This window comes from Labrus bergylta, chromosome 19 (assembly GCF_963930695.1).
Source record: "Labrus bergylta chromosome 19, fLabBer1.1, whole genome shotgun sequence".
Classification (NCBI taxonomy): Eukaryota; Metazoa; Chordata; class Actinopteri; order Labriformes; family Labridae; genus Labrus; species Labrus bergylta.
In genome coordinates this window covers 7124822-7140301 of record NC_089213.1, presented here as the reverse complement: position 1 = coordinate 7140301, position 15480 = coordinate 7124822, and the positions used below count along the sequence as shown (strand labels likewise).

At 41.7% G+C, this 15480-nt stretch overlaps 1 protein-coding gene across 1 annotated transcript; it reads right to left on the bottom strand.

Annotated features, from left to right (window-relative positions):
* Positions 1-3366: 3366 nt before the first annotated feature.
* LOC109987527 (gonadotropin-releasing hormone II receptor-like) lies at positions 3367-14281 on the bottom strand. Its single transcript, XM_020638627.2, has 4 exons — positions 13862-14281; positions 10602-11133; positions 7063-7264; positions 3367-6285 (listed from the first exon to the last, which is right to left on the bottom strand). Exons 2-4 carry the CDS (start codon positions 11130-11132, stop codon positions 5870-5872), a joined length of 1149 nt encoding a protein of 382 aa, XP_020494283.2. The 5' UTR covers position 11133; positions 13862-14281; the 3' UTR covers positions 3367-5869.
* Between the last annotated feature and the right edge of the window lie 1199 nt (positions 14282-15480).

Sequence of the window (15480 nt, the reverse complement as noted above, 5' to 3'; positions counted from 1 at the left end):
CTATGAGAAATGCTTTCTTCCCTTTTCTAAAGTAGTTGAATTCTTGCCAAATATTAAGATATTGTAAAGATATATGTTACCAAATACCTCTACATTTTTAACATTCATACTCCTTTACTCTTTGTCATAACCAAAGCACAGAAACATGCGAGAGAGCGTGACAGGATACATGTGTGAACGACGTAACTTGAGGTGAACCTTGAGGGCTTCAGCTTTAAGATGGGACCACAAATCCAGACGAAGTATTTCAATTCAACACCTTGCTTGTACACGCCACTAACCTTAAAGTCCAGCTGAGATTGGCCCCCCAAAAAACGAGAAATGTATTCTTCCTATTTCTGGTTTCCTGGTGGTTGGCTGCTTTTTAATTCCCTTCATGAAATCAATCAAGAATTGTATCTATAGAATGGTTTCATAATGCCACAAATATAATACCAAAACAATATTCAGTAATCTTATAAATGTTGGTTTTAAAGGAAGAATGTGTGACTTTTTGATCCAGTCGATGTCGACGTTGAGCACCAGCATGAAACCAAAACAAACTGATGTTTGGTGACAACTCTGCTATTCTGAAGCCTCAAAAGTCTTACCGCTTAATGTCATTTCTGATGGACTTTTAAAAGGTTCCTGTTCCTCAAACATAAAAAAAAATGTAATCAGGGTTGAACAGTATGGATCTGAATTGTGTGTTTTCTCAAGTTTTAATGGTCCTCAAGGTTCACCGTGTCCCTTTATGAGTGTTAGATGAAAACTCAAAGACAGAGCAATATAAAACAAAAGGGTTATTCTTCCCCATCCTTTCTCTCCTACACGACGAAAAACCTGCTGAACCAATGCGATACCAAAAAGTGTATTTGAAATGGAAGAGCCAGAAAGTGGATGTGTTTTTGTAGTGTGAAGTGTGTAGATGTTGAAGTAGTTTTTTGAAATGGAAAGCATCCGTTGCTTCTGTTTGATTCATTTCTCGGCCTCTTTTCATTCGAGTCTTTCGTTCTTCCTGCTGTGCTCAGGACAAGGTGCCAAAACAAATGTTCTCTTTTGTTGGAAAGTTTATTATTGTTATTATAATTATTATTAGCCCTGATAACATTGATTATGTTGATTTAAAAATGTTTTCCTTTTATTTTGAGATGTGTAAGGGAGAGAGACGATTGTTAGGATTATTTTGTGATGGTCTTCTTTCAGCAGCTGATGTGAGTTTTCCAGAGATGGTAAGATTAACTCACATTCTGACCTGAAGAGCCAGCGACTAGAAGATAAGAACTACAAAAATGTATTAAAAAAAATGTAGGAATGTGTAGGCTGGCTGCTAGTACCAAGGAGAAACAAATGCTTTAATGATTTAATGCTTCTCTAAGCTTTCCACGTGTTCTGTAGCCGACTGAAAACTTAAAGCTTTAACCTGTTGTGACCGAGGTCTGTCCTCGGTCTTTGGCCAAAATGAAAAAGTTTTGAGGTTGAAGACAGACCGCCGAGGAGATGCAGACAACCAGAGACCAAGCTGGGCTTACAGTGAATTTATTTTACATGTTAATGTCAAACATTTGCAAAAAAAAAAAAGTCTTTTTAATGGTGTCAGTTCATGCAAGTGACAAAAAAATCTCAATTTAGGGTTCATTTCAGTTTGTTTCCTGTACATTTAAGATTAGATTTTATATCTTTAACATTTTATTGCAAATTAATCCGTAAATCATAAAACACTTAGCTTAATTCAGAATATGCATCGGTGTGTTTGGACCAAGAAGATTCCTGGGACTTTTTTAAGAGGAGCTATCCACTAGGGACTTCCCAGAGAACTTTACTTTTTTGTCTGCATTCGCACCGCCATGGTGCTGAGAGAGTACCTGCTCTAAAGCAGGAGCTAAAAAGGTTCCTCTAAACGAGCCTGTAGGAATTAAATAGTTCATAGTTCTTGCAGTGCGGATTCAGTAAAAAAGGGCTAGGAGTTCCAACAGTTCCTAGCACAGACCATGTGGCCTTATGTTACACTAAAATCCTGTTTCCACTAAAAAGCAGGGTGGACCTTAAGTTCCTGTTATCATTTAGCAAAGACCCATTTTCTACAACTTCCAACCAGTCTATTATAGCAGGAACATTTTTGGGGTTCAAAATGAAGTCCCCTAAACTTCATTCAGACCCTGGACCATGATCCCTCAAAGGTTCCTGGTTCAAATGGAACATTCCTGTAGTTAAGGGCTGCTTACTGTCAGCTGGAACTTTTTATCCAATAATAATAAACAGGAAAACCAAACCAGTTTTAGCAAACATTAGCGTCTCATTTTAAAGAAACAAAACAAAACAATGTATTTTTTGTGATTTGATTGGACTGACCCTTTAACGTTATTTATTTATTTATTTAGCCTGAGACAACACGAGCACTTTGCCATGGAAAAGGTGGCGCTAATTGGACAAAGTCTCCCCCAAAATGTGCATATTCATTTTGGGTAAATTCAGTTAGAAATATTTCTAAAGAATACAAAAGAACAATAATTTAAGATTTGAAAAATATGGATTGATAACAGTATAAATTAAGGATTGATTGAGAGAAACGTTCTGCTTTCTCTCTTAATGCTTCCGAACAGCTTGGTCTCTGTGTGACTGCAGATCTGAACGTCTGGATCGACCTCGACTTTTCTCCTTATTGAACACATTCCAGTATGCCTAAAACCAAATAAATAAATTTTGTTTAATTAATGGATCTCTCTGTCTACTTTTTTCTTGTTAGCATTAGTTTAGCCCAGTAATTTCCTGGAAACCCCCCTGTCTCAGTTTATGATAAAAGTCCATCCTCTCCATCTTTTGCCTCCTCCACTTTTCAGAAAATGTTTGGAGATTTTCCCTTCCATGACATCACAAAGGGCAGTAACTCCTCCCCCAGGTAGGTGACACTCCCACAGCTAGGTGTTTGTTCTGCCCTCTGAGTCTGCCTTCTCACCGTAAACAATAGGACATGGAGCGAGAAAGCCTGAGACACCCGAGCCCTTCCAGAGAGGGGGCGTGGTCAGAAACAGCACAATTACATTTAAAGGTACAGACACAGAAACAGCCTGTTCTGAGTAGGGCAGAAATTGAGGGGTTTATAGACAACTTCAAAGACTTGTTTTGGTGAGCCTTATTTAAACTAGTTGAAAAAGATAATAATATGTGACCTTTAATAAGTGGCATGAGCCCCTTATATAGAGAGATCCTGCAATTTAGCAGAGAAAGACCATGACTATAGTTTCCTTTACAGTCAATGAAATTCCTGCTGCCCAGGTGTATGATTTTGGACAAAGAGACTATACTGACTCAATTTATATTCAGTTGACAATTTTTAAATACCACATTACACCTGTGATTCTGTGTATTTAAGTCATCTCTACGGTTACAGTAGATGTGACAGTGCAAGGCCTCGCTTCAGCTCTTTTTGGTTGTAGTAAAACACGTTGACATTCATTGATATTGAAATTTGCAGCAGACTTTATTGAGCATATATTAGACTCTGATACTTCACACCATCTTGCACTTAAGAGAATATAATTGTGGTGCACTCACATTCATTGTTACATATAATTAACATAAATTGTACATTTGATGATCATATAGTGTTGCATACATTACTAGTCAAATCTTGCTATTACAAATATTTTGGTAAATAATGACATCCTTTTATATTTCCATAAAATCTCTCTAGAGGCTATGATACAAACTACCGTTCAGAGTAGTTTTTACAATCATGCAGGAGGTGTTGATTATCCAGTTGGCAGAGGTAGTGTTGAAACAGACTGTATGGATGTGCTTAGTGTTGGGAAGAATCAAGTTCAATCAGACTTCAGTGGAGAGCAAAGTGAGTAGATGTGAAAGTTAAACAGGTGGAAGGTTTGCCAGGAAGAAGATTACCAGGAGAGTAAAAACAGGGTGTAATGCGACAGACTAGTGTTGAAGTCAATCCCACACTAACTGAGACCAGAGTGCTCCGAGACCAAGACAAGACCAAGACATTTAGGGATCGAGACCGAGTCAAGGCCAAGACCAAGACCAAGGCAGGGCAGGGTTTCCGTCTCTTGCAAAAAGCGAGACCTTCAAAAAGACTAAGGACTAAGGGACTAAGACTTCAAAAAGACTAAGGACTAAGTTTTTTTGTTTTTAAAAATGATGCAGCTGTAAAAAAAAATCTAAAATCTGCATTATTCCTGACAGCCACCAGGGGCAACGGTCCTGCGTGGTGAAAGTAGGCCAGTACGGTCCAGCACTGCATACCACTAAAAGGTTCAGTGGTGGTATGCAATACTGGAAATAGATGATATCTGCCAAAACCCACATTCAAAACCAGTCACAGTCATGCTCTCAGCCGTTTAGAATTACATCACAGAGCAGTCCACTTCCTGTACTCGGATCCGGACCCGGGTCCCTAATGTGAAAGTGTATATGCAGTGTGTGTTGTTGTTGATGTCTCAGATCAAAGACAAAGAATATAATGTTTGATTTCCTTTAATGTTGTGAAACTTGAAAATTAACCCTAACCCACTGTGTCGTAAAGGTGTATGAGTGTCGGGTATTTATAGCTTTGATTATGTTTATACCGGAAGTGGTGTATGCAGAATGTGGCAAGGCCAGGCGAGAGTTGCTGCAGTTAGAAACCCACAACCTGGCAACGACCAAAATGCCAAAGTCATAGCTTCGTCTACGGACCAGTGGGCGACATCAGGGTGGGTAACATTGTAACAGAGGTTAGATCTGTTTTAAGTTACCCTTTCATGTCGGTTTCAACATACTATCAGTTTTTCATTTTTAGTCATGATTAGGTCTGTTTTGAGGTACCTTTTGGCATGCATCTGTCAGGAAAGCTTCCTTTCATTCTTACATGTGGATAGGCCTGTTTTAAGTAACGTTTTTAGGCTGTTTACAGTAACCTTTAGTTGGCGTTTTGAGGTACCCATTGGATCTTAAAAGTTGTTATTTGTTCCATTTTTACATGTGGTTAAATGTGCTTAAAGGTGCCCTGAAATGTCCGCTTCTAGGTACTATTAACAACTCTTTTACAGTTCACTTTCTTTTATTTAAACCATGATGAGATTTGTATTTAAGTAACCTTTTGCCATTCATCTGTTTTCAGGTCCAGTAGCTGGGGCTTCTAGGTATGCTGGCATCTCTTTCAAGGTACCTTTAGCTTCTGTTTCAAAGTCTGTTTTCTTCCTTACTAAATGGCCATTGGGTCTGTTTCCAGATGGAGTCAAGTGGGTGTTTCAGTGTACAATTTAATGTCTTTTTGTAGTTGGTTTAGTGTCTGTTCTATGTTCATTTGCCTTCCTTCTAACACATGGTTAAGTCCGCTCTGAGGTTCCCAAATTTACATCGTCTATCAAGGAATTCTTGGGTAAAGGGCCAACATTTTGGGGCTTCTGGTGCAGCTATCTGCTATTCCGCAAGCATGACTTACAACTTGAGACAAAATTTAGTTGGAGATGGGAGTAGAGGAAAAATTCCCACCTGAAAGGTTGTGGGTCAATTCTTCTTGGACTTCAAATGTAAACAAGAGCGCTCTAGACACCAAATTCTTGTTGCATATTAATTTTGTACTCATATGTAGATATCTGAGATTAGCATGGAGGTTCCTGCTGTGAGGGAAGCCATATTAGTAGTAGAGTATTGGCACACATGGGTCTTGCAGCACATTTGTTCTCTTTGTGATATCAACAGTCCATCGAGAACAAGGGCCTACCATCAGACACTGCAATAAACGAAAGTTGGTGCAGACTTAGAGTCTCTAAGAGCATGAAAACCAAAGTAGCTCACCATGCAGTCATGTGCTCTTGGATTTCTCTGAGCTTGAAATTGCTGACATCTTTATTTTAGACATTAAGTTCATCGTAGCAGTGTCAAAGTCCGTTTAGCTTGGGTTCCCACTGTGCGGGTTTGAGCTCAAATCAGACTCCATCTCCACACCGCCTCCGTGACATCGCCCGGAGAGGCGGTCCACAGAGCGAGGCGAGGCATTGTTGGCTCGACGACCTCTGCAGCACGCCAACACGTCGGCGAGGTCGGCTCTGAAGGACGGGGTGAAGAAGCTGTAGATGACCGGGTCGCAGCAGGTGTTCAGGTTCCCAAACACAAACAGTATGTGGTGCACATACTCGGGTGTGTGCTTGATCATGGCTGGCTGAAACCAGTACCAGATCCCCAGGAGGTAGTAGGGGGTCCAACAGATGACGAAGGAGCTGACGATGACGATGGTCATCTTCAGGGTCTTCATCCGAGCTTTGGGTATCATGTCGGTTCCACTGCGTCTCAGACAGTGTTCCCCCTCTGTTGAAACACAGAAAAAAATCAGCAAATCAACAGCCCACATTGTCTGCTTGTAAAACCAAACCAACACTTCCAATTGGAAGCCAAATGAGTTGCATTTTTACAATTGGAGATACCCATCTTGGGCCCAACCATTGTTGTCCGTACCCAGTTTCCATATAAGGCTCTTATGGGTCAGCCCAGATGGGTATATGATGCTCCTTGAATGGCTCCATTAGGGCTCATAATGCATAAATGTAACCCACTTCTAACCCATTTAGTATCCATTTGAAACCCATGCATCATCTCTTTGGATGCACATGTGGACCCAAACAGCTTCAAAGTAACTCGGGTCATTTTATTGTCTTTCAGATCTGATTTTAGCAAAATAAATGAAAAGTCATCAGAGTAACGAAAACATTTATAGAAATGTAGTGGACTCAAAGGTACCATATTTGTCTTTCAAATGTGGTGGGGTATAAGTTTCCCCAAAAAATGATAATCCAGTAAAGTATAGATACTCCAAAATGGACTTAAGGAACTGAACTGAATGAACTGAAGTAAATGTATTTAGTTACTGTTCACCACTGGTCACTCTTACATCTTACGAGATGCGTGAAGCTTTGAATCAGAAACAGCTGCTCAGATTTGTGACGTTAACATGATTTAAACCGTGAGTATACCAATAAAAAACAAAACTTAGTAAGACCCAAATTATTATATTTTGTAAATCATCAGCAGCTTTGTGCAATGCTGGGTGCAAAAATGTCCCTTCAAGCCCTCCGTAGAGTCACACACCTTTGCTCTTGTGCATCTGCCCATTGATCTTGGTGAGGATGCGGGTGTAGCAGAAAGTCATGACAAGCAGGGGGAAGACATACAGCGTCACAAAGTGAAACATGTTGTATGCCGTCTCCTGCCACAGATACTGGAAACTTCCGTGGGTCACACACTGAGTGAAGTCCACACCGTCTGCTTTAATGGCCCGGAAGATGAAGAGCTGAGGATGAAGAGAGATGAGGGATGAGTTTCATGCTGTCACAGAAGAACACAACTGAAGTTTGTTTTTTTTATATATGAAACAAACTTTATATTGAACAAAGTAGACAAAGAATCTCCCACCTGAGATGCCTCTTTGTCTCCATGTTGTGCATTAAAGTCATTTTAATGCACATATTAAACATCAAAATACTTGTTTTGGAGGTTGATGAAGCTGTTTGTTAACTGTGCCTTTTCTGCAGAATGGAGCTGCATGTGTTATTAAGTTTAAGCCGACATTACATTTACAACTGTGGTTAAATTTACGCTAAACTACTGAGCATTAAATGTTTGGTAATGACAGTAATGCAGAAGAATAATTCAGTTTTTACACACACTTTGGTTCAGTCCTAAACACGCACACATCCTGCTGCCTTAAACAGCACTAGAGCAATATGGAAGCACATATGGATTCATCCGCCGTTGAAAATAGTCCCCAAACAGACAAACTTATTTCTCCTGCTCCGGGAAAGGTGCATCCTCAGTAGGAACCAAAGAACTTGGAAGAGAGGAACTTTGTTGCCCGTATGATGAATAAAGAATAATCCTCCCTCTTTGGAAGTGCAAATCAAAAAGCAAAAAAGGAAATAATTATTATAATCGGTTTTGTTGTTTTGATTTAGTTTGACAACTCACCACTTCGGATGAGATAAAGCACCTCTAAAAGGCCCCAACAAAAAATAAAAATTGAGAGTTGACATTCACTTTAGGAGGCTTTAAGAAGCTTTTTTGAAGGTCTTGCTTTTGAAATTATGCCGACCAACTTTCATAGCCCCAACTTCCTGACTACTACTGCGGGGGCTCATTCATGCAATTGTTCTAAAGGTCACATGTGCTCTCCAGAAAATATCTAGATAATTTCGGGAGGACTGCTCAGTAGTCGTAGATTGTAGCAGTCGCATGCATACACTCTATGCACCGTGCAGCAGTCACAGTATATAAACGTCACTCCCTCCTCCTATTGGCCTAAGGTGAATTCTCCAGAGAATATTCTGCTGTGTTCTCACATCAGCTCACTCAGACTTGCTGCAGAAAAAATACTAGGGGTCTGTCAGGAGAAAATCTGGGTGAAGTCAGAGTGAAAATTTCAGCTATTCAGGAGATTTCTGCAAGTGTGAAAGCCCCATGTAATTGTGTTTGTTTCAGTGTTCAGGTTTAATTTCCTGTTTTAATTTGACATTCATCCCTGTGTTCTTGTGTTTCTTGCATGTTCCCGTGTGTTGCTTTAAGCCTTTAAGCCTTATTGCAGATTATTGCTGCATCTAATAGCAAACCCGACCCAGCAGAAAAAGAACATCACCAACTTCTGGGAGAACAAACAAAGGTGTGTGCCGATTTTTATTTTCCGGGAGAGATTGTTGAGGTTCTTTAAAGTGTTGAACTGATACAGAATACTGATAATACTGCCTTTAAAAAAAAAACAGGTCTTCTTTTCTGTGTGTGCAGCCTGCATGCTCTCCTGCAGGTGATCCTTATTGGATTAGGAGTGTCTGTCAAGGTTGGCCTTTTCATGCCTGCCTCTCACCTAATGCATGCTGGGAAACAGCCTTGACAGTGGGGTAACCTTACAGGAATACAGAATGGAGCAGACGGTATGAAGGGTCAGTAATCTGTCCACAAACACACCAGTTATCAGTTCGGTCTGACACACAGGTTTGCAGCTTCTGGCCTGCAGGTTTATCAGTGACAGATCAGTTTCAGGCTTGGCTATTTTTGGCTCGTCCTCACAGAAAGGGCTGCAGTCTGAAAGATGCAGTTTAAGGACTCGTGTGATGAAACAAGAAACCCTCAGGAGGCGCGTTTCATCCAGTTAACCCTGTAAAAGAAGAGCCTCTCCATTCATGGGTAAGTCTGGTATTTGTAAACCTTAGCTTTTTAATATTTTGGCTCTAAAACACGCTGTAAGGCATCGACAATATACTTGATGGAAGTGTGACTTTTGTTTTGTCACTGACAGAATCAAGCCCTCTTCAGACTGCCGTTTCAAGCCGTGGTAATAACCCCCCTGTGACGTTTCTCCTTTCATCTGACTGTCCTGGAGGCGTAATGGGAGGGACTAACTGATCACCCCTCTGTACCACCGTCTTCAGAGGTAGTAAAAGAGACATTACAGAGGCGAGACGTTTCAGCAAAGCCAGCCGAAGAGCGCCATTCTGTGTGTGTGTGTGTGTGTGCATGTCTGTCTGTGTGTGTTTATGTGAAGCTCCCGCTGTGCTGTGCTTGAAAAATGCAATAACACAATGTGTTTCTCACATTGTGTACTCACAGACTGGGACAACATCATTACGCCATCGCCATGAATGTACAAAGACGTGATGACAGCTGAGCTCAGTTACAGCACTTGTGTCTGAGAACTTTACGAAAAAAGACCCCTAAAAACACAGACCTTTTTGTTAAACAAGGAAGATGATTGTTTTTATCCAGCAGCAAGCTTTCTCTCTTTACACTCACCAGACACCATGAACAAAAACAATGATTGAACCTAACTGTACATGGGCCTCACTGATCTACCGCGGCCTGTAACTGTTCGGTTGTTTGTGATATTCTGTCACACAAATGTTTTCAAACTAACCCTCTCTATCACCAAAGTAACACATTGATGTATATACCAATAAAAAAGAGGCAGCTGTAGACGAGCAGCTCCTGTGTTAGGTGAGGCATAATCATTCTTATTGTCAATGGGGTCTAGACTCATTTTATAAAAATCATCTCTCTCCCCAACAAAAATCTATACTTCTGCAGGGATTCTTTCTCTAATGTTGTGAGCCAAATTCTAAGCATACCTAAAAATCATTTATACATTTAGCTTTTTGTTATAACTAGAAACAGCTGTTACATTCCTCTCTTTAAAACCAACAGGCTCTATTAACTAACAGAGGTTTCACCTCACAGGACATGGAGTCTACTCATTCCACAGTTGGTAAGTTTTTTTTTTTACTTGTTGGATCTGAATTAACTGTTGATAATACCAAAGCAGCAGACCAGCATCTTCCTTGTTCTTTCATCTCTTTCAATGGAGTCACGGTGGCTTAGAAGAGAGAGACGTAACAATGTGAGTCTGTCAGTGACAAAAAGAAGAACTTTTTAGTGGGCACACTTTGATCCTTTAGGATTATGTGGCAGTCATCACAGACGGTTTCACTGCTGCAGGATGAGGAATTCTGGAGGCGAAATTCCACAACTTTTGAACATTTCATACATTTAGACTGCAAAATATGGTTTGAAAAAATGGACGAAAAATACTGGTGTCACTACCCGCTTTGACCTGAAGTCAGCTTGTAGGTTTGACCCTTGTGTACCTGTGGAGAGGCGAGCAGCAGACTGAGGGTCCAGGCCACAAGCAGCATGCGTCTGTTCCTCAGTCCAGCATCCAGAGAGTCCAGAGGGTGGAGGATGGCCCGGTACCGGTCCAGACTCACCACCACCAGTATGAACGCCGCAGAGTGCATGGCGAACAGCTTCAGGAAGCACAGCAGCTTACACATGACGTCCCCGGCGTACCACTGCACAGTGATGTTCCACACGGCGTCCAGCGGCATCACCACGAACGTCATCATCAAGTCAGCCAACGCCAGGCTGGCGATGAGCGGGCGCAGGTGTGCAGCCAGGCGATAGCCCCGCCCCCAGCACACGCTGATCAGGACGGACAGGTTACTGCAGGCGGCGAACACAAACAGCACCAGGGTGGCCGCTACACGACACTGAGCCGCCACGGTGAAGGTGGGCGCCTTCCAGGGGGGAAGAGAGGGGGGCGAGGAGGAGTTCATCAGGACGGAGACGTTCAGAGGATCATCAGACGGGGAGACCCACAGAGACAGGTTCACTGACATCCTGAGGGAGATCATTAGAGCGTTAGACAAAACAGAACATAACAATATTAAAATCACTAAGAAACTTTCGTTCTGTCTTTTTAGATTCACATTTATTTGTCCAAGTGAGAGATTTGTCAGCTGAACATGGAGAGACAAAGATCTACACGTAGCAGCACTCAGATTAAATCAAAACAAACCAACATTCAAACATAAAACATTGTGAGTGAGGCTGCAGAGGAGAGAAAGCTCCTGCTGCAGAGAGATCTCCTCCTCTCTGTTCATGTTGGAGGGTAAATGTTTCAAAGATGTGACTTATAGCAGGTTTAAATATCTTCCATCATAACTAACACATGACAAGTTATATCCCGCACAGGTTCCTGATTTCATTACAGAAACTGTGATATCACACCTCCAGGCCTTTCATTCTGCTGTATCATGGTGCCTCTGTGTTAAAGGTTTACATGAGATACTCTCTGCAGTCCGCATCATTCATATTTCATGTCTGTATTTTTGGTTTCTAGATATTTTCGGTTAATGGATGTTTTTCAGTGCAGTGAAGGAGAAAGATGAGGAGAAAGTGAGTCAGAGTCGGAGGGAATGTTTTCTTCTCCTTAGAAATAATCTGGCTTTTTCTGTGAGATTTGCTGTAAGTACCCTATATCCTAAATAAAAATAAACTTAAATTAAAACATAAAATACAAAAGGCGGAAAGTAGTGGTTAAAGGTGCACAGTCGATAAAAAGACGACATGAATTCAAAGTCAGACCACAAAAATCAGCTTTGAGAAGCGAGTTAAAAGATGAAACTTGGGTTGCTGGTGGCGCAGTGGTTAGTGCGTGCACCCCATGTATGGAGGCCGTGGTCCTCAAAGCAAGCGGTGTGGGTTCAAATCTGACCTGTGGATCCTTTCCCATATGTCACTCCTCACTCTCTCTCTCCCTGAGGTGATTGGGCTCACAGGTGTGAAAGGAGGGGCACAAACACCAAATAACCCCCAACACATGCAAAAACAGAAAGAAAGAGAACTAAAGAGGCGGACAAATGTACACATGAAGATACACGACTATATGAGAAGGAAACAACAACGTAAAGGGCGAGAGAACCCAGAAAACAGATCATACTACGACTCCTCTGCTCCACTCTCGTGTGGACTCAGTTCTAGGCCCTCTCCTCTTCTCTCTCTATTTGCTCACCGCTCGGTTCAATACTTAGGAAGCATGGCATTTCATTCCACTGTTATGCAGACGACAGTCAGATTTATGTGCCTCTTAAAAAGAACAATGGAACGAGGGAAACTCTGGATTGTCCAATTCAAAGAGGGAGCTCAGTCAAGCCCGGGAAAGAGGGGTAGGCTAACTCAAGCCCATTAAAGTATGAGGACCTTGTTTTGTCACCTGTTGCCATGGTGAATCGTAGTATCGGGGCTCCATTTATATTGGCTGTTTATGCGTTGGACTCTGACTGAAGAAAATCAGAGTTCATTAAACAAACTCACATCAGCTGTTATGGAACCAGAAACTGAGACTGTCCCAGATCAGGCTCAATCAACTCAACGCAGAGTTGAGCCTCATATCTGAAATCAGGCCCTGATGTCTCACCTGTCCCTGAATACCCCCACTTTGTTTAGTCCTTGTCCTATTTTGTCTCTAAGTTTGTCAAAACAAACCATATTTTCTAGTTTAAACTTTGTTTGGACTCCATGGGGTTTCTCTGTTTTAAGTTCTGGACCTTATGCTTCTTCAGAGTTCCCATCTATCACTCCTTGTTCGGGTGTTCGCCCCCGCTGGCTCTACCTGTGTTGTCATCTTTTCTGATGGATCGTGTCCTTTTCTCTTTCATATCGATTCCCCTCGACTTTATAACATTAAGCCTTTTGTTTCGGTCAGCTCTGGGATGCTCCCGCTTTTATGATAAGAACAAATGTGGCAGAACTTATACAGAATTAAAAACATAAAATAAAGAATATGAAGTCTGCTGTGTGTGTGTGTAGTATGCACACACTCAACAGACTCAGTGTGTGAAATGTTCATTTATGAACGATAGACAAAGAGTGCATTATGCAATGTATAAATGTATGAATTAGGCACAGTTGGGACCCCTCCAGTACCCATCTAAACTCTCTTCATGGTTTAACATTTGCCCCAACAGCAAGAGCCCACCCCGAGCCGAGTCAGAGCCCACCTACTGTAACCCAGGTAAGGCCCCATGTGGGCTCCACTCTGTCACGTGTGTTGAACGGTCATAATGTACAAAAAGCTAATGACTGAAGGAAACATATGATGTAAAATTCAAATCAAACAGCATGCTTTGATCGCGGATATTTGCACGTTGTAACCGGCCTCCTCCTGCAGAAAACGCTGGCGTTATTCAGATTTAAAACGGTGCAGCAGCGCCCTCTGCCGGCTGCACGCTGCACCTCTTCATCTGTTGTTGCACCAAAGACCCCGGTGTGAGTCTTTCAGCAACATGATGATTCATTTCCACTCAATAAAATCAAACAGCCTCCTCGTAAATCCTCTGCCCGCTTTATAAAGACGCTCTGAGAGTATTCATTCTCCTCTTTCTGTCACTTTCTCATCATCCTCAGCTCCTCTCACACACTGCATCACTTTTACATATTTCACAAGAGGAAGGGGGGGGGGCGCGCCCTCGTCCCCCAACGACCTGAACACACACTTAAAACACTAAATGTAAAATCACACTTTCTTTGATTCTGTGCAACAACAGAGAAATAAATCTGGTGTTACCTGAGGAAGGTCTGCTCGGTCTATCGGTGCTCCGGTGGAGATAAAACCTGCAGGATTCCGTTCCCGGATCGGAGCTGTCCAACGTGCTGAAGCATCACTTCTCCCGGTGTCTGCCTTCCGGCGCTTTCACCCTCCCACACACACACACACACACACACACACACACACACACACACACACACACACTTTTTATCACCTATAAATCCTCGATTTAACTCGATCAGAGTGATTCTGTGTAACGCATACACCCCCCCTGAGCTCTCTGCCCTCCACGATGAAAATGTCCTGCATGAACGCCGCGAGGATCGATGCCGATTGGTTAATTAAGGCGGGTGACGTGCGGGCTGTCGCAGCGGTAGACTGCACCTTTGTGATGACAGACATCCTGGGGAATTTTCGAGTATGAGCGGTGTGAAGATCTCTTTGTGAGAAGAAGCTGAAACACCAGATCTGATGTTATTCTCAGAGACACGATTTCATTTCTTACTCGATATTTGAATCGTCACTTATTCTGTCATCTTGTGTTTTCAGTTCATGCACAGTCAAGGTTTACAAAGTCTCTTAAATTATCTGCAATGTGTTCTTTTGATTTATTTATTTATAATTTATTATGAGCCACAGTAGCAATTGTACCAGAGTAGAAACCGTTCAGGCTAACATGAAATAATAATAAGATTCTTAAAATCCAAAGCTGAAGAAAAGGAGAGAAAAATAAATAAGTACAACTGTTATAATGGAAAATCGATTGCAAAGACGATTTTCAAATAACTTACAACAAAAATAATCGTCAGAGTGACTTTCTAAACTAGGGTTGGGAACGGCAGAGTAAATCACGACATGACAGGGCATGATACGATACCAAACGATAGTGTTGTAGTCAAGAGTACACAAACCGAGATCAATACATGAGATCAGAGTGCTCAGAGATGAAAATCATCATCTTGTGTGCGGGGAGCGTGTCACTCACTTAGACCAGTGGTTCTCAACTGGTGGGTCGGGACTCAAAAGAGGGTCGCGGAGCTGTTTTCATTGGGTCACGAATGTGTGCCTGGAAGAAAAATGCTGTGAAAAAGTCTTTGAGGTGCTTTTTTAAAACAAGTTTGTTACATTCAGTTTCTTCCTTCTATCACGCTTTGAACCGCCTGAGGTCTAAATTGCAAAAATCTTTGTTAAATAAAAGTGATTGATTGAAGAATATAAGACATTTGGGTCGCGATTTGTCATGAAGGAGTAGTTGGTGCGTCCTGAGGCGCGACCAGTTAAGAACCACTGACTGGGGGTGGAGTCCATGGGTGGGGATATCAGGGGAGGGTATTTTTTTTTACCAGAATCCCACTGTGACATCACAAGGAGAGCACATTTGAAACAGAGAATTTTTCTCTGTGTTGTAAGACGTATGCAGACCACAAACAAAGGACTGGATGGGTTTATTTCACATTTTGTGGGTCAGTAGACACTCAGGTTACCCAAATATATGTTCAAAAGCACTGAAGAAGAGGATTTTTCATAATATGTCCCCTTTAAGTTAGGTTACCATCACTGCTGTCGATAATACTTTGTTTACATTTTATATTTCTTCAGTAAGAAAATGTCCAAACATTTTTCACTCTATTCCCATT